Genomic DNA, 20323 nt, shown 5'->3' on the forward strand with positions numbered 1-20323 from the left:
CCAAAGACAGAGGAACAGAGTGACTACAGTCGTGTGAATTCCCCACACACCCACAATCTTAGCCTTGCCATTGTCTGTCTATGCTCATTCTTAATAATTCATTCTACTGGAAGGAAAAGTTCTTCCTGCCTCCTGACTCCACAGACTAAAACCTTTATCACATTGAAAATAGGAAATATGCATGTCTGTCTTACACTGAGTGCGTGCCTTTATAACCATATAACATTCAGGGCACAGAAATACACCATTTCAGCCCCACTCTGCTGGAATCCCATTTAGATCAGTTCAGATTATCAAAATTACTAAACTGATAATCCTGCGGCTCATCACATCTTCCAGCCCATGAGGCCATTTGGCCCATCATCCCTGTGTTGACACTCTGGTAGAGCTGTCCAACTTCCTCTGATCTGCACACAAAGTCCTGTAACTGCATTTCCCTTCCAGTATTCATCCGATTTCCCTGAATCGTCTTCCCCTGCCCTATTCGGCAGTGCTTTCCAAAGCACTAACTCACTGGGTAAAATAATTCCTCAAACCACCTTAGGTTCTTTTGTCAATCACCTTGAATGTCTCTTGCTTGGTTCCCAAACCTTCACTAATTGGATGAGTTTTTCTTTAGTCACTACACGTTAGTGAGACCACATCTGGAGTGCTGTGTACAATACTGATCTCCTTATTTGAGGATGTAAATGCGCTGTCAGCAGTTCAGAGAAGGTTTACCGAACGAATACCTCAAATAAATGCATTGTGTCACAAGGAAAGAGTGCACAGGCTGGACTGTATGAGTGCAGAGGAATAAATGGGCACGTCAGTGAGACACACATGATCATGAAATGTCTTGGCAGGATGGATGTGGAGAGGATAGTCCTCCTGTGGGAGAATTGGGAAATAGGGGGTCCCTGTTTATAAGGAAAGGGCTGCTCATTTAAGACAGATGAAGAGAAATTGTCTCACATGGGGTCATGAGATTTTGGAATTCTCTTCCTCAACATACGTTGGAAGCAGGGACCTTCACTATTTTTAAGGCAGTGATAGATAGATTCTTGATAAGTGAAGGAGATAAAAAGTTACGAGGGGCAGGCAGGAATGTGGAGAAATCAGATCAGTCATGATTCCATTCAGTTGTTGAGCAGGTTCAAGTGGTCTAATCTAATTCATGTCTATATTAAAACACTTCTTCATTTTGAACAGCTTAACAAGTCTCCCCTTAACCTTCTCTGTTCTCAGGAGAACAATTCCTACTCCTCAGTCCTAGACCATTCTAACGATATAGGTGGAAAGAAATGACCAAGTATGAAACATTTTAAATCATAACCTTTAACCTCTCATTTCCCTTCCCATTTCCTGCCTGCCGCCCTATTACTGGTCAGACTGCAGCCAGAGTAAACAGCATTGGGCCCTTTTCCAAAGGGAAATTATTGGCATTGGAGGCAGTCCAGAGACAGTTCACGAGGTTGATCCCAGACATAGAGGGGCTGTAAATGTGTTGCTGGAACAGCGCAGCAGGTCAGGCAGCATCCAGGGAACAGGAGAATCGACATTTCGGGCATAAGCCCTTCTTCAGGAATTGCAGCATCTGCAGACCTCACTTTCTCCATAGAGGGGCTGTCTAATGAGGAGAGGTTGAGTCGATTCAGCCTGTACTTGTTGGAATTTAGGAGGTGAACCTATTGAAATATACACACTCTTCGGGAACTTAACAGAGTAGATGTGGAAAGGTGGTTTCCTGTGGAGGGAGAGTCGAGGACCAGAGGGCATCTTCTTAGAGTAAGGAAGCATCTATTTAAGATTTGGATGAAGAGGAATTTCTTCTCTTGGAAGCCTGTGAATTAGTGGAATTCTTTACAGCAAAGGGCTGTCGAGGCTGGGTCATAAGGTACGCTCAATATCAAGACCTATTGATCTTTTTTTTAATCTGTAAGGGAACCAAGGATATTGGGAGAAAGGCAAGAAAGTGAAGATTATCAGATCAGTCGTAAACTCGTGGAATAAGGGTGCAGACTTGATGGGCCAAATGGCCTACTTTGCATCCTTTATTTTAAGTTTTTATTGAGGCTTTGCCCTCTGGTCTGAGATTGTGAAGAGCCCAGTATTACTCCATTCATGAATAGGTTTGTGGGGTGAATTTGTACTTGTAGAATTACATTTTACTTTGCTCAAAATCTGCATGAATCCATGTAAGATTCTGTAAATCCATTTTGTAGATGAGAATCAGTCTGACCATTGTGGCACAGACAGCCTCACACAGGGAAGCTCACTCCTTCAATACACTATCTGGGCCGACATGACACCAACTGTTAAAGTTCACTTGAGAATGAAACTTCTAAAAAAATTGCAATCTACATATGAAAGGACTGAAACCAATGTGGTCATTCTAAAAGATGAGAGACTTAACAAACAATCCAGGTCTTTTTCAATACAGAATTTGAGCTACATTACATTGTAAACTTTTGCTATAAATTCTGTGTCTTACAATCTTATTCTCCACAACCACCTGATGAAAGAGCAGAGCTCTGAAAGCTTCCAAATAAACCTGTTGGACTATAACCTGGTGTTGTGTGATTTTTAACTTTGTACACCCCAGTCCAACACCAGCATCTCCAAATCCATTCAAAGATTGTGAATCCAGTGTCATTCAGGCAATGAATCAGACAATAGCGGCTCTCCCCCAAGATCAAGTAGACTGAGGGATGGCTATCCCTACCCTCTCCCCCACACACAAAGAGCTGTTGGTCCTTGCTTTGCTCCCCCACTCCCCTATTCCTCATATCCACATCCCCTGCACTCCCCAACCTGGGCCACTTCTAGTAATGGACTCCAGGATCGCCAATGGACCCATGTCACTGGTGGGTGCTGATGGGAGAGTGATCACAGAGTGGGAGGGGGGAGGCAGCAAAGACAAGGGGGTAACTAGAGCAGGCATTCACAAATCCCTGCGTCCCTGCAACGTCCCTCGGTCAGAAACTAAATGCCCAACAATGGGGATTGTTCCCTGGGCATCTGCAAAGGACCCAAGACATGGTTTGCTTTAGCAGCTCCCCCAGCCCAGGGGGCTCATGGTGAGTACCTGCGAGAAGGGGGTGAGGCATTTGGCACTAATAGATGGGAGGCAGGAAGGTGGTTCCTGAGCATTTCCACCAGGGAATTAACTGGACCTGAGGTGGCAAACATGGTGGGGTCTCCACCCATCACCCTCTCAAGCAACCAAACTCCCCCAACAAACCCAACACAGAGGCTGAGAGTGGCATCAAACTCCCCCCTTTGTCTCCATTATTCTCCACAGGTTCTATCAAACCTGCCGAGTATTTCCAGGATTTTCTATTTTTACTACATTGGTGCTTACTCTCCACACAAACAGTATTCCTAATCCCACATTGTCTCCCAACTCCCAATCCCCCTTAATCTGCTCTTGCTCATTCTTAAATACTACCAACATCTGGGCTTCAATCACTGACTCCAGTTGTGACCCTCAGTCTCAGATACAGTCAGGACAGAAACTGCATCAATTGTGTCAGAATGGCCCTGGGTCTCATAGAATCCCTACATTATGGAAGCAGGCCATTTGGCCCATCGAGTCCACACCGACCCTCTAAAGAGCATCCCACCCAGACCCACCCCCTAACCCTGTAAAGCTCCATTCCCAATGGCCAACCCAGCTAACTTGCACATCCCTGGACACTATGGGCAATGCAGCATGGCCAATCCACCCTCACCTGCACATCTTTGGACTATGGGAGGAAACTGGAGGACACAGGGACAGGGAGAATGTGCAAACTCCACTCAGTCACCCGAGGCTAGAATCCAAGTTATTTGTAATTCCCTCTGAATTTGAAGTTAAGTTGTGTCTTTGACAATACAGTCCCTGCCACACTGTCTTGAAAAAGACTCAACTCAGGCTTTTAATGAAGATAATTGAAGAAAGCAAGTAGCGATGTTTACATCTGAAAATGACAGGAAAAATGAGGGAGTTCAGAAGTAGGTTTCAGAATTCCTGGAGAATTTGGCTTTTGGGAATGACTCTACCACCCTGTCTAGCCATCAACTACACGTGACTCCAGTCCCTCTGTTAATAATTCATTTTTAATGTCCTCAAAATCACCTGAGCTAGCAAAGCTACTGTAAAACAGATGTCTCAAGGCTCCCCACAAACATTCTCACTACAACCTGGGTTGGGAAAATTACTAAAATGAAATATAAAACAAAATTGCAGTGAAATTCACAGGACAAGCTTATATCGCAGCAATGAGGTGCTCAACACTTGGATAAGCTTTGCTTGGCTTTACTTTGAGAGGATGCACCGGCAATGTGACTGGCCTGGTGATTCAGACTGCCTGGATGTTTAACTCCAACAATGTGACTGGCCTGGTGACTCAGACTGCCTGGATGTTTAACTCCAACAATGTGACTGAAATAGCTCCACAGAGGCTGGTATCCCATCACCAAGTCACCCTTTATTTAAAGAGTACATGGACTCTGGCCAGCCAGCTCAGAGCCAGTCCCTGGAGTGAGGAGAATCCCTGAGATTCCTGTATATATCTGTCAGCCAAGACTCCTTGATTGGACCAGGTTAACAGTCCCAACAAAAAATATCGAGCTTAAGTTTTCAGGTGAGAGTCATCACAGCACATAAAGAGGCTATTCAGCCCATTGACCCTATTCTCTGCTGAATGGGAACAAAGGAACAGGAGTAGACCATTCAGCCCTTCAACCCACTCTACTATTCAATAAGATAATGGCTGATCAGTGGCCTAAGTGCATATACTTGCCTTGGGTCCATATCTCTTGCTTAAAATTAAGTTGTTTTACCTCAAATTTATGTTTAAGAATTGAATTGGCATCGGCTGCTGTTTCAGGAAGAGTGTTCTAAATCTCCACTACTCTTTGTGTGTAGGAGAGCTTTCTAACATCTCTCCTGAATGGCCTGGCCATAATTATAGTCTTACAGCACGGAAACAGACCCTTCGGTCCAAACAGTCCATGCTGAACATAATCCCAAACTAAACCAGTCCCACCTGCCTGCTCCTGGCCCATATCCCTCCAAACCTTTCCTATTCAAATTCTTAGACAAAGACTAATTCTGAGGTTGCTCAGTCCTTGCACGTGTTTATAATGGTGCTGCTAGGTCAGTATTGCTTCTCCCTATTCCTTTTGCCAAAAAAGCATCTCTTCATATTTCTCTGTCTTGAATTCTATCTGCTCCTTGTCCCATTTTCCAGTCTGGAAGCCTGTCTTTCTGCACTTGATTAGTATCAATCTCACTGTCGGCCACACTCTTCCAAATTGGTAAAATTAGCAGACTTTGAAATTTTATGCTTTATTCCAAGATCCAGTGAGGATAAATCAATAAGTAGAATCACAGCTTTCATGCTCCCTACACAAGGTTTACCTGCCCTGACTATAGTCCTTCAGAGTTCCCAAGATGCAGGAGTCCATCCTTTGGATGGGGAAATTGCACAGAAAAGGGGAAGAGGAAAACCAAGGAATGACAGACCAGTTACCCTCACACCTGTGCAGGGGCAATTATTGGAATCTATATTCAAACACGGGATAACCAAACACATTGATATGTTCAGTCCTACATAAGAGATTGTTAACTAAGGTAGAAATCCATGGAACTGAGGGCAAATCACTGACCTGGTTGGGAAATTACTTATGTGGCAGGCAACAGAAAGTTGGGATAATGGGTAGGTACCATGGAGGTAATGGCCAAGTAGAATTATCGCTGAACTGTTAACGTAACAACCCATTAGGGGCCCAGGTTTTGAATCTCACCAAGGCAGAGAGTGGAATTTGAATTCTATGAAAAATTGCAATTCAAAGTCTAATGATGAGCATGAATCTATTGTCAATTGTCAGGATAAAACCCATTTGGGTCACTAATGTCCTTTAGGAAAGGAAACTGCCATCCTTACCTGGTCTGATCTACATGTGACTCCAGAACCACAGCAATGTGGCTGACTTTTAACTGCCCTCTGGGTAATTAAGGATGGACAATAAATGCTGGCCTAGCCAGCGATGCCGTCATCCCGTGAATGATTAAAAAAAACTTGAATTGGCAGGATGTGACCAGGGATGTCACATAAGGATCTGTGTCAGGCTTCCAATTATCCCCATTATTTATTAATAACTTTGATAATGGCACAGAAAGTCATTTATCCAAATTTGCTGATGACACAAAATTTAGATGGCATTATAGACAGCATAAAATTACTCAGGGATATTAAGAGACTAGGTGAACGGGCAAAAGTGTGGCAGATGGAGTTCAATGGGTGGCACGGTGGCTCAGCAGTTAGCACTGCTGCCTCACAGCAGCAGGGTCCCAGGTTCAATTCCAGGCTTGGGCGATTGTCTGTGTGGAGTTTGCACATTCTCCCCATGTCTGCGTGGGTTTCCTCCGGGTGCTCCAGTTTCCTTCCATGGTCCAAAGATGTGCAGGTCAGGTGAATTGGCCATGCTAAATTGCCCAAAGTGCTGGGTGCATTAGTCAGAGGGAAATGGGTTGGGATGGATGACTCTTCGGAGGGTCGGTATGGACTGGTTGAGCCAAAGGGCCTGTTTCCACACTGTGGGGAATCTAATCTAACATAAGCAAGTGCTAAGTTATCCATTTCAAACTGAAAAGTATAGATCTGGGTACTTTCGAGATGGCCTGAAGTTAAATAGAGTGGATATCCAAAGAGATCTGATATACAGATCTTTAAAATGCCATAAACAGGTCCAGAAAATAATTAAGAATGGAAATGCTGGCTTTTATATCTAGAGAACTGGAAAGTACAAGGATGCAGAAGTTATGCTGCAGTTATACAGAACCCTGGTTAGACCCACTTGGAGTTACTATGAGCACCACATCTTCGTAAAGATACATTGGCCTTGGAAAGAATACAACACAAGCTTAGAAGAATGATACCTGGACTCCAAGGGTTAAATCACGATGACAAATTATATGAATTAGGCCTGTTTTCTCTAGAATTTAGGATGTTAGGTGGTGATCTTATCCAAGTCTTCCTATTAACAGGAAAAGACAAGTTAGATAAACTATTTCTACTGACAGGGGATTCTAGAACAAAGGGCATAGTCTGAGAATTAGGGCCAGAGCATTCGGGAGAGATGTTAGGAAGCACTTTGACACACACAGGGTGGGAGAGGTTTGGAACTCTCTTCCACAATTGGCTCTGGATGCTGGATCGGTTGTTAATTTCAAATCTGCGATGGGTAATTTTTTTGTTCAGGAAAGAAATTAAGGGATGTAGGCCGAGGCAGGATTCAGGCCACAGATCAGTCACGATCTCATTAAACAGTAGAACAGGCTCAAGGGGCTGAATGGCCAAGTCCTGTTCCTATTAACGAGCTATATTTTATTTCATCAACAAAACATGACAAAATGCATTGAGGCAAGCAGCAAATTGCAGTAAGTTAGAATTTCCCCCAGATCAGCTTTAATTGGGGGTTTGAGAGCCTCCCGGGAATGGTGCCCCCAATTTTCACTGAGGGATTCTCATGACATCTCAGTCAGAGCCACACTGTTGGCAGGCCATCAAAGCAAGAATGTAAGGGCACCATAATGTGGCTCCTATCTGTCAGAGGAGGAGACTCCTAACCTGACGAATTACGTCTGCAAACTGAAACATGGTCTATAGGAATACACCAGCTCACTCTCTCACTGGATTCCACACAAACAGGTCTGTGTGACTTTCACATCAGTCACGGAAGAAATGGGAAAAGTAGGAATTCAACAGCTGAAGTCAAATGGAGCATGTGGGCAGCTTTCTGGCCCCACATAGGGTTCTGCTGGGAATTCAACACAGAATGATCTTGTCTGATAGTCAGACCAACATCAGTGAAGTGAATAGTGGGTTCTAAACTGTCCCAAAAGGCTTGTTCCCACTTTTGGCAACTTTTTCCTCATTATTCATCATCAAGTGAAACAAAACAGCAGCAGACACTACATGTTGCTTTGGATATACTTTGCTAATCTTCACTGTCTCCTACAATTAACTTTCCTGCTTCATGTTACTATTGTACTGCAGAGTCATAACACTAAGAAAAAAGCATGTTTCCTTGGACATTTTTTCGAAATTTGGCCTCGTGTTGATTACGCTTACAGATATTTCCAGATCAACCTGTTGTTCAGAGATGTTATTACAGCCAGTCACCATCAGTGTAAAACACACAAAACAACTTCTTGTTTGATCAACATTGAACAGTAATTGTTGCAGTTTCATTGTTAATGTGCGATTGGAAAGCAATGCAGGGGCGCACAGAATTGTTACAGTGTGGGAGGAGGCCATTTGATCCATCGTACCTGCACCATTCTATCCCCTAGTGTCAGTCTCCTGTCTTTTTTCCACATCCCTGTAAACCATTTCTATTCAAATAACCAGCCACTGCCCATCTTGGATGCCTCCATTGAACCTGCCTCCAACATATTTCCAGGCGGTACATTCCAGACCCTCATTACGCTTTGTGTGAAAATATTCTTTCTCACTTCACCTGTTACTTCCTTTGCAAACTTTAAATCTTTGCCGTCTCATTCTTGTACCTTTCACTTGCAGGAACTGTCTCTCCCGACCTACTCTATCCAGCTTGCTGGTGATTTTGAAAACCTCGATCAAAATCTCCTCTCAGCCTCCGTCTCTCCAAGGAGAACAGTCCCAACTCCTTCAATCTGTCCTCATCCTCACACTCCATTGTGTAACACCTTGAGTGTCAGCCGCAGCTCACGCAAAGTGAAAGAAAACAATTTTTTTTTTAATATCCCACAATGAAGTGCTGTCACTAATTTCAAAATTGTCTTCACCCCATGAAATACTTGATGCATCTTTGCAGAACGCAGTCAAAAATAGGAGCATAAATACTATCATTACTGAGGATTCAAGCACAGGGCAATTTCCAGCCTGTGTTTCAGCTCAATTTCACGTTTCTACTCACTCGGGAGGAATGATGGTAGTTCATTATCCTTAACTAAACAACCCACAATTCTGAAACAAAACTAAATTAACTGTGACTTGAAAAAGACTTCTCAGAAGAATGTGCACAAAAGCCAAGACATAAACATACATGAGGAATATTTGTTTCAATTGTCATTTTGATAAAATTCTGATCTAACTTTGTTAGTGATGGAAGAAATGCCTTATTCACACTGGAATAACAGGAATGTGTATTAGACTCTCACTGACCGAAATTCATGTTGAGATGATTAATCCCTTTGACAAGTATCTAGCTGGGCCGGACTGGGTTGTGGTCGGGGATAAATGCAGACTGGTAAAAAGAAACTGCATTTGTGTATAGCCTTTCAGAGCTACTAGCGTATTGAAGTGCTTTGAAGCTTTATTGGTCAGAGTATTGAGTACAGGAATTGGGAGGTCATGTTGCAGCTGTACAGGACATTGGTTAGGCCACTGTTGGAATATTGCGTGTAATTCTGGTCTCCTTACTATTGGAAAGATGTTGTGAAACTTGAAAGTGGTGGAGGCTGGTACAATTGTAACATTTAAGAGGCATTTGGATGGGTATATGAATAGGATGGGTTTGGAGGGATATGGGCCGGGTGCTGGCAGGTGGGACTAGATTGGGTTGGGATATCTGGTCGGCGTGGACAGGTTGGATTGAAGGGTCTGTTTCCATGCTGTACATCTCTATGACTCTTTGATTCAAAATCATGAGGGGCATGGATAGAATAAATAGACAAAATCTTTTCCCTGGGATTGGAGAGTCCAGAACGAGAGGGCGTGGGTTTCGGGTGAGAGGGGAAAGATATAAAAGGGACCTAAGGGGCAATGTTTTCACACAGAGGGTGATACGTGTATGGAATGAGCTGCCAGGGGAAGTGGTGGAGGCTGGTACAATTACAACATTTAAAATGCATCTGGATGGGTAGATGAATAGGAAGGGTTTGGAGATATATGGGTCGGGTGCTGGCAGGTGGGACTAGATTGGGTTGGGATATCTGGTCGGAATGGACAGGTCGGACCGAAGGGTCTGTTTCCATGCTGTACATCTCTATGACTCTATAACAAAGCATTTTTGAAGTGCAGCAATTGAAGCAACATGCGGAAAATGGCAGGGACTTGTGCACAGTAAGATCCCACAAACAACAACATGCTAATGAGCAGGTAGTCTGTTTTCAGTGATGTGAAACAATTTTGAGTGATGGGAGGGTATTTAAGTGAAGCTTAAATTATCATTGAAACATGCTGACACCTTACTGAAACACACAAGATTCTCAGGCAACTTGACAAGGTAGGCGAACAGTGAGAAAAATCGACTCAAATCTTCAAAACTTGAAATGTTAACTCTGTTCCTCTCTCCACATATGCAGCCAGATTTCCTGAGTTTCTCCAGCAATTTCTGTATTGGTCTCTTTAGTTCTGCACTCACTTCTCATGCATCAAAGGCTAAGATGCCATTTGCCATCGCCTAGATCTTTCCCCCTGAATGGGGGTTTCTAGAAGCAGGGAACAGTCTTGGGATAAGAGGCAAACTATTTAAGACTGAGATGAGGGGGAATCTCTTCACTCAAGAGGTTGGTGAATCGTTGGAATTCTCTGCCCCACAGGGCTCTGGAACCTTCATCTTTGAGTAACATTCGAGATTGAGATTAATACTAAAGGCATCAAAGGGTACAAGATGGTGTGGGAAAATGGTGCTGCAGTAGATCAGCCATGATCTCATGCTGTAACAAGTGAAAATGCTGGACTGAATGGCCTCAGGTTGTTCCTATCTCTTCAATAATTTGTCAAAGTCAGGAAATAAGCTTACTGACGGGAACAGACTGTCCCTTTGGACATCAACACTTTTTAGTCTCGCACAACCTGAGAAATACTCCACATCTCAGTTCCTTTTGACAAAGTAAAGATATTTAAAGAAGTTAAACAATGAGGGTTAAAAGGGGTCATGAAATGTCCTTGCAAATAGGATTAAGGAGAAACCCAAGCATTTTATACATGTATTAGGAGCAAGACAGGAGCTAGGGAAAGGGTTGGTCCACTCAAGGACAAAGGAGGGAATTTATGCATGGAGCTGGAGGAAGAGGGTGAGGTGCTTAATGAGTGCCTTGCATTGGTATTCACCAAGGGGGAAGGACATGGATGGTGGTAAGATATAGGGAGGACATGGCGATATTCTAGGGCATGTCGATGTTAAGATGGAGGAAGTGTGCGTGATTTGAATAACATGAAGGTGGATAGGTCCCAGAGCCTGATGGGACCTATCCCAGGATACTGAGGAAGGCAATAGAGGAGATAGCTGGGATCTTGACAGAGATCTTTCTAACCACTTTAGCCACAGGCAAGGTCCCAGATTCCAGAGAGTAACCAATGCTATTCTTTGTATTTAAGAAGGGCAACAGGAATAATCCAGGAAATCAGAGACTGGTGTGCTTTCTATCAGTGGTAGGGAGATTATTGGAGATGTTTCTTAGGGACAGGACTTACTTGCATTTGGAAAAGAATGGTCATGTTAGGGAAAGTCAGCACAGCTGTGTGTGGGGGAGGACTTGCCTCACAAATTTGGTTGAGGGTTTTGAGTAAGGGACAGAGATGATTGTTGGGAGTAGGGCAGTGGATGTAGTCTGCACGGACTTTACTAAAGCACCTGACCAGATCCCTCATGGTCGGCTGATCCAGAAGGTTTCAGTCACATGGGATCCATGGTGAGTTGGTAAGTTGGATACAAAATTGGCTTGGTCATAGAAGTCAGAGGGTGGTTGTGGAGGGGTGTTTCTCTGACTGGGGATCTGTTCTGCAGGGATTAGTGCTGGGACTCCTGGTGTTTGTAAAATATATGAATGATTTTGATGAAAATGTAGGTGGTCTGATTAGTAAGTTTGTAGATGACACAACAGTTGGTGGAGTTATGGATAGCGAGGAAGGTCAACAAAGGATACGGCAGGAAATAGATCAGTTGGAAAGTTAGTCGGAGAAATGATAGATGGAGTTTAATCAGGACATGTGTGAAGTAATACATTTTGGGAGGAAACATGCAAGAGGACAGTATACAGTAAATGGCAGGACCTTCAGGAGCATTGATATACAGAGGGATCTTGGTGTGTAACTCCCTGAAAGTGGCATCACAAGTGGATAAAGTGGTAAAGAAGGTGTATGGCACGCTTACCTTCATCAGTCAGGGGGCGAAGGATAAAAGTTGGCAAATCATATTGCAACTTTAGTGAGGCCACATTTGGAAAACTGTGTACAGTTCCAGTCACTACACTGCAGGAAGGATGTGGAGGCTTTGGAGAGGGTATAGAAGAGGTTTACCAGGATGTTGTTTGCATTTTAGTGCATTAGCCAGAAGGAGAAGTTGGACAAACTTGGATTGTTTTCACTAAAGCGTCGGAGGCTGAGGGGGCAACCTGACAGAAGTGTAGAAAATTATGAAAGGCATGGATAGGGTGGATAGTCAGAGTCTTTATCGAAGGCTGGAAATGTCAAATACTAGGGACAGGGTAAAGGTGAGAGAAAAAAATTTAAAGGAGATGTGTGAAGCAAATATTTTACCCAGAGGGTGGGAAATATCTGGAACATGCTCCTGGGGAGATGGTAGCAGCAGATACAATAGCAATGGTGTTTAGATAGACACATGAACAGGCGGGGAACAGAGGGTAACACACCATGTACATTGGAATGGGGTTACTTTACATCATGGTCGACATAGAATTGATGGGCCAAAGGACCTGCTCCTGTGCTGTACTGTACTATGTTTTATGTAAAGTCATCATAATCCTACTAGAGGCCTGCTGTCTCATTAGGGAGCGATGATTTTGGTGGTGGTTTAACCTGAGGGTCACCACGCCTCAGGTGAGGGGAGAGGTTGAGAAGGAGAGTTGTAACCTCAGCCAGTGTGGGAATTCTGTAAGACCTTACACTGTATCCACATTGTATTCCACCTGCTGTCCTCTTGCCCATTCCTTGAAAGATCTTTGCATCTTCCCAACATTCCCCTCATGTTGTGCCATATGTAATTGGTCCTTATATCCAAACCCCCCCACTGATACGGATCAAGACTAACTGGGGGGCGGGCAAGTACTGATCCTTGTGGTACCCCACTGGTCACGGACTGCCAACTGGAGATGGACCCATTTATTCCTTCTCCCCGCTTTTTGCCTGTTAAACCATCTATCCATGTTACTTAAACCGTCTATCCATATTATCCCCAATGCCACGTGCTCTTTTATTTAATGACCTCCAGCGTGGGTCTTTACCTAAAGCCTTCAGTTAAAGGATTTCATGTTGCAGGTTGGGAACTTCCATGATGGTTTCCCAAGATCTCCAGCTGTAACCTTGGGGTAAGGTCACTGTCGTGCTCCTGGGAAAAACAGTGTAAAGGGACGACAAAAGCCCACAATATGCTTTTTCTCCAGGGTTTCTGTGGACTTTCTGTGGAAGCAATGCTGAGAGATCGAAGGAACCTAACAGAAGGCTTTCCTCTGTGCTGCCTGTGACCAATTAGGTCTTGACAGCACAGAAACCTGCATGTGCACACGCAGAAACCCATGGGGCATCTGTTCCTTCTGAATGCCATGATGTGGAGGAGCTGGCATTGGACTGGGGTGGACAATGTTAAAAATCACACAACACCAGGATATAGTCCAACAGGTTTATTTGGAAGCTCTAGCTTTCGGAGCACTGCTTCTTCAACAGGTGGTAGCCTCAGGAGCAGCGTCCACAAAGCTAGTGCTTCCAAACAAACTTGTTGGACTTTAACCTGGTGTTGTGTGACTTTTAACCTTCTTCTGAATGTGTGTGACTCTCTCTCTGGTCACATTCTGTCAAAGTAGGATCATTGCAATCAGAATGAAGAGAAGGAACACGCACAGGATCCAAATTGACTGGAGGAAGGACTGCATCCACTATCACCAGCTGCTTATGATCAAGTGATCCAGAGTAAAGCAGGAATTAAACACAGTTTCATCTGGGTGGTGCGGTGACTCAGTGGTTAGCACTGCTGCCTCACAGCCCGAGTCCAAGGTTCAATTCCACCCTTGGGAGACTGTTCGTGTGGAGTTTGCACATTCTCCCCGTGTCTGTGTGGGTTTCCTCTGAGTACTCCAGTTTCCTCTCACACTCCAAAGATGTGTGGGTGAGCCATGGAAATGCAGGGTTACAGTTAGAGGGTAGTGAGTGCTCTTCAGAGTGTCAGTGTGGACTCAATGGGCTGAATGGTCTGCATCTACACTGTAGGGATTCTATGATCCTTATCAGTGGGAATAGACCTCTTCAGTGTGAAGCACAAAATGCAGCTATAAAAATACTCTTCATGAATTAGTCCATGATTTTAAGGAAAAAAGGAAAGAACTTGCAATTAAATAGTACCATCTGAGGATGTCTTAAACCTGGTCACAGTGAAGTGGTTTGGTAGCCAATTAATGCACAGGCAGCTCTCATGAATAACAATGAAACATAAGATGAGAGAAGCTGCCTGGTTGCTGTTGGTTCAGCAATATTGACCAGGCCACAGGGAGATTTCCCTCTCCTTCCCGTCAAATAGAAACACTGGGATCTTGGACATTCAGCAGATTAGGCCTCAGTTTCTTGTTTCATCAAACGACAGCCGAGTGCTCCCTTGTGTGTCAGCCTGGACTGTAAGCTCATGTTTCTGCACTCGGATATGAGCTCATAACCTTGTGACTGAGAGGTGAGAATGTTATCGATTGAGATACTGTTGACATCTTAATGCATACATCACCGGGAATTCTCCATGGTGTTAAATCACACAGGCGGCGAGGAAAACACACAAGTGCGACAATTTATAAATAATAAATTTGACAATAAAGATTTAAAAGAATACAGAAAAAAGATACTTAATGAAAGCAAAATACTGCAGGTACCTGACATCTGGCACAAGAAAAGGAAAATGCTGGAGAAACTCAGCAGATTCTGAAGAAGGGTGACCAGACTCGAAACATTAACTGTGCTTTCCCTCTCCACAGATGTTGCCAAACCTACTGAGTTTCTCCAGCAATTTTCCCTTTTTGTTTTTGACCTTGGTAAGGATTTGGTAAATTTAAAAACTCTACTTGATATGATTTGGAGACACTGGTGTTGGACTGGGGTGTACAAAGTTAAAAATCACACAACACCAGGTTATAGTCCAACACTTTTAATTGGAAGCACTAGCTTTCGGAGCGACGCTCCTTCATCAGGTGGTCACAACCACTTGATGAAGGAGCAGTACTCTGAAAGCTAGTGCTTCCAAATAAAACTGTTGGACTATAACCTGGTGTTGTGTGATTTTAAAATCTATTTGATATGCCTTCAGCATGTGAGGGAGACAGTAATAAATCTGATCAAAGAATCAAAGGAGGCATTACTCTGAGGTTACAGAAAAGCCAAATATGGTGGACACTGGGAATCAGGAATAAAAACAGAAAGTGCCAGAGAAACTCAGTGGGTTTCGCAGCTTCTGAGGAGAGAGAATCAGAGTTAAAGTTTCAGATGAAACCATCATCTCTAAAGTTGTTTAATCTCACCTTCCGCACAATCATAGCTTCCCTTTGTTCCACCCCTTCCCACTTGCTTAAAACCTGCCAAGTATAACCAACAGTAGGGTGTACCAGCCTGCTCCCCCATTCAGTGAGACCGTGGCTGCTCTCATTTTAACCTCCACTCTACATCCCTGCATATCCCCTGATAATCTTCCATCCCCTTGGTCACCAAGAATCTATCTCCCTCTGCCTTAAAATATTTAAACATTCTGCCTTTTGCAGAAGGGAATTCCAAAGACTCACAACCTTCTGTGAGAAAAAGACATGCTTCCTCATCTCTGTTTCAAACAGGTGACCCCTTATTTTTACACAGTGACCCCAAGTTTGAGACTCTCCCACAGGAGGAAACATCCATCTGGTCAAGTCCCCTCAGGATCTTACACGTTTCAATGTTTGGGCAGCACGGTGGCTCAGTGGTTAGCACTGATGCCTCACAGCGTCAGTGACCCGGGTTCAATTCCCGCCTCAGGTGACTGTGTGGAGTTTTCACATTCGCCCCGTGTCTACGTGAGGTTCCTCCGGGTGCTCTGGTTTCCTCCCACAGTCCAAAGATGTGCAGGTTAGATGAATTGTCCATGTTAAATTGCACATTGTGTTCAGGGATGTGTAGGTTAGGTGCATTAGTTAGGGTAAATAGAGGGTAGGGGGAATGAGGCTGGGTGTGTTACTCTTTTGAAGGTCAGTGTGGACTTGTTGGCCCCAAAAGGGCCTGTCCCCACACTGTAGGGATTCTATGAATTCAGTCACCTCCAGCTGCTCTAAACTCCAGAGAATATAGGCCCAGCCTGTCTAGCCTTTCCTCATAAGGCCATCTGCTCATTCTAAGTATTAGTCTGGTAAACCTTCTCTGAACTGCTTCCAGTGCATTAACATCCTTCTGGAAGCCTTCATCGCCAGTCGCAATCACTTGCAAATGAAGGGCTTATGCCCGAAACATCGACATTCCTGCTCCTCGGAAGCTGCTGTACTTTTCCAGCGCCACACTTTTCAACTGACCCTCCAGGATCTGCAGTCCTCACTTTCTCCTAATGAACATGACTATCTACCTAGGAAATTCCACGATACCAGTCATGGCCTTGTGAGTCTTTGTGTGGCTGATGCTGTGAGTACGGGTGACCAGTTCTGTCGACATACCCTCAAGCGTTTTCCCAAACCTAACCAAGGCACGTTGATCTGAAACGTTAATTCTATTTCTCTGTTGACTGGGATGAACAATTCCTTGTTGAAGTCTGGGTCTTACCTGATGACAGGAGACTGCCACTGCTTCCACTGATGATTTTGCCTTTGCTTCCCATGTTGGCGAGTTTCGACATCTTAAGAGTCCCAGTTTCGGTGAGATCGATGGCGATTTCACTCAGACTCCTGGCTGCATGAATTTTCGACTGGCAAAAAAAACAACAACAGCTGTAAATAACAAGGCTGAAGGACAGGACACTGGCAGCAAGAACATCATTCAGGATATTAGTAAATTGGAGAGAGTCCAGAGAAGATTTATCAAGATGTTGCAGGGAATGTGGGATTTGAGTGAAAAGGACAGGCTGGGACTTTCTTCACTGGAGCGTAGAAGGTTGAGGGGTAACTTTATAGAGGTTCATAAAATCATAGGGACATAGATAAGGTGAATGTTAGTTGTCTTTTCTCTAGGGTGGAGGATTTCAAGACTTAGGGTACATTTTTAAGGTGAGAGGAGAAAGATTTAAAAAAGACATGGGGGGCAACTTTTTTACACAGAGGGTGGTTTGTGTGTGGAATGAACTTCCAGAGGACATGGTGGAAGTGGGTACAGTTACAGCGTTTAAAAGACATTTGGATAAGTTCATGAATAGGAAAGGTTTGGAGGGATACGGACCAAGCGCAGGCAGGTGGAAGAGATTTAGTTTGGGAAAATGGCCGGCATGGACTGGTTGGGCCGAAGGGTCTGTTTTTGTGCTGTATGACTCTGACTCGATCACATGGACGTGGTTCAAACTGTAAGCTATACTGGGGGAGGGTAGGTGGGGAGGGGCGAGTGGGGGTAGGGCTGGGTGAGGCTGAACCCTCAGTGGTTACACTGCATAAACCTAATGCTCACACCTGCTGAGAAACTTCTACAAATCCACACTCCCAGATTAAACAGCAAAGTGCAACATATCAATGGGCAGAATTATGGTGAACGATAGAGATCACAAAGATTGTCCAGGAAAAGGAGAAGGCCATTGAGCTTCCTCTACTGTTCTCGATCATGGTTGATCATCTCCTCAATGCCATTTCCCTGCACCATCTCCACATCCATGAGTCACCAGAAACCCACCGACTTCTGTCTTGAACCTGGTCAAAGGTTGAACATCCACAGCCCTCTGGGGTAGAGAATTCCAAAGAACATCCCCTTTCTGAGGAAAGAAATTCCTCCTCATCTCAGTCCTCAATGGTCTAAACCTTGTCTTGAGATTATGTCCCAGCTTCTTGACTCCCCAACCAGGGCAAACATCCAAGCCACATCCACCCTGTCGCACCCACTTTGTTGCAATCACCAATGCACAATAATAATTAGAGTCAGTCAGGAATTAGCAGTGTACTAACCTCAATCCCACTGTACGTTCAGTTTTGGCCCCATTGGAGATTTGATCATTGTAAGGTGACACTCTAGTGCAGTGCTGAGGGAATGCTTCTTTGTTATAGATGCTGTCTTCAGGTGGGATGTTGCACTCAAATCCGACCTCCATTCTCAGGTGCACACAGACAAAACCGTGTGGTGCTATTTTTAAATGTGAACAGGGAGGTTCTCTCCCAGGGTCCCAGTCAATATCTGTCCCTCAGTCGATATGAATGTTATCTGGTCAAGATTGAATTATTGCTTATGGGAGTTTGTTGTCTGCAGATTGGCCATTGTGTTTCCTCCATTAGAATAGCTGACTTTATTGGCTGGGAAGTGTTTTGATACAAGATGAGAGTGGTGCTGGAAAAGCACAGCAGGTCAGGCAGCATCTGAGGAGCAGGAAAATTGACATTTTGGGCTGGAGCCCTTTACCAGGAATGAGGCTGGGAACCTCCGGGGTGGAGAGATAAATGGGAGAGGGGACGGGGCTGGAGAGAAGGAAGCTGAGAATGCAATAGGGGGGTGGGGATGTAGGTGATAGACCGGAGAGGAGGGTGGGGCGGATAGGTGGGAAGGAAGATTGGCACAGTTCAAGAGGATGGTGTTGAGCTGGAAGGTTGGAACTGGTGCAAGGTGGGGGGGGGGAGCACGGTCATGGAAGGTGCTATATAAATGCATGTCCTTTTTCTTCAGTTTGCACTTGATGATTAATGACCAATCCTGTTCTCAACTGGATAGTTAATAAAGAAATGAATCACCTCAGACCTAACTGCTCTTGCTGAGAATCCACTATACCTTCATATTCCCTTGAGAGGACAAGACATTTTCTATGGACATTGAAAACCCACTCAGGTAATGCATTCTCCTCAAGGTTTCCCCAGTCCTGAAGGTGTTCACTCACAACAGGGACACATTGTCCCAAGGACAGATATTTCATGATGTGAATCACCTAGTCTCAGAAACTCTTTGGTGAAAGGAGGTCTCATTTCAGATGGATTATTAATCATGAAGCCTCACATTTAAATCATAATCCAATATAATATTCATGTCAAGTGACTCTTTACAAGACTTTAAGAAACAGTTAATTAATTCATCACAGAATCCCTACAGTGTGGAAACAGGCCATTAGGCCCAACAAGTCCACACCAACCTTACGAAGAGTATCCCATCCAGACCCATTTCCCTACCCTATTACTCTATATTTCCCCTGACTAAAGCACCTAACCTTCACATTCCTGGACACTATGGGCAACTTAGCAGTGGCCAATCCACCTAAGCTGCACATCATTGGATTGTGGGAGGAAACCAGAGCACTCCCAGACAGACACGGGGAGAATGTGCAAACTCCACACAGACAGCCTCCTGAGGCTGGAATCAAACCCAGCTCCCTAGCGCTGTGAGGCAGCAGTGCTAACCACGAAGCCACCATGCCATCCACTAAGGGAGGTGAATACATTGCTTCTCACTGCAGTCTCTTGGTTAAACATTCACTGTCTTCTTTGTACTTCCTCATACCATGGCCATCCTTGCTATCACTTTTACATCGTTCCCCAGAGTCATACCAAGCTCTCCCCACCTGCCCTTCAGGGGTCTGCAGATGCCAGGGTGAAAATCGTCACAGACTGGGCACTGAAGAGCACCAATGACCCAGGAAAATTGGAGGCTACAAACCCCAGTTCCCTCGAAGATTAGCCCAGGCCAGCCACTGAGCTTGGGAATGTCAGTCAGGCAGGTTAATCTGCACATGAGGCTGCTGCATAAGATAAGGATGCATGGTGCTAGGGGTAGAGTATTAGCATGGATAGAGGATTGGTCGACTGACAGGAAGCAAAGAGTGGGGATAAATGAATGCTATTCTGGCTGGCAATCAGTGACTAGTGGTGTGCCTCAGGGATCAGTGTTGGGATTGCAATTATTTACAATTTATGTCGATGATTTGGAGTTGGGGATCAGGTGCACGGTGTTAAAATTTGCCGATGACACTAAGACAAGTGGCAGAGCAAAGTGTGCGGAGGACTGTGAAACTTTGCTGAGGAACACAGATACATTGAGTTGTGTTTCTGTTCGCCGAGCTGGGAGTTTGTATTGCAGACGTTTTGTCCCCTGTCTAGGTGACATCCTCAGTGCTTGGGAGCCTCCTGTGAAGCGCTTCTGTGATCTTTCCTCCGGCATTTATAGTGATTTGTATCTGCCGCTTCCGGTTGTCAGTAACCATGAGCAAAACCAATGTAGTGTACAAAATCCCATGCAAGGACTGCACAAAA

General features: G+C 44.5%; 1 protein-coding gene across 7 annotated transcripts in view; it reads right to left on the minus strand.

Moving 5' to 3' along the window:
• The window catches only part of frmd4a (FERM domain containing 4A), a 721373-nt gene that overhangs the window by 58784 nt on the left and 642266 nt on the right, over positions 1-20323 (minus strand). For all 7 annotated transcript variants that reach the window (XM_043714187.1, XM_043714188.1, XM_043714186.1 and 4 more), the window contains one exon: positions 16725-16866. In XM_043714187.1, the coding sequence (XP_043570122.1) occupies positions 16725-16866 (142 nt within the window). The remainder of the gene's footprint in view (positions 1-16724; positions 16867-20323) is intronic.

The sequence above is a fragment of the Chiloscyllium plagiosum genome, chromosome 23 (genome assembly GCF_004010195.1).
Source record: "Chiloscyllium plagiosum isolate BGI_BamShark_2017 chromosome 23, ASM401019v2, whole genome shotgun sequence".
Lineage (NCBI taxonomy): Eukaryota > Metazoa > Chordata > Chondrichthyes > Orectolobiformes > Hemiscylliidae > Chiloscyllium > Chiloscyllium plagiosum.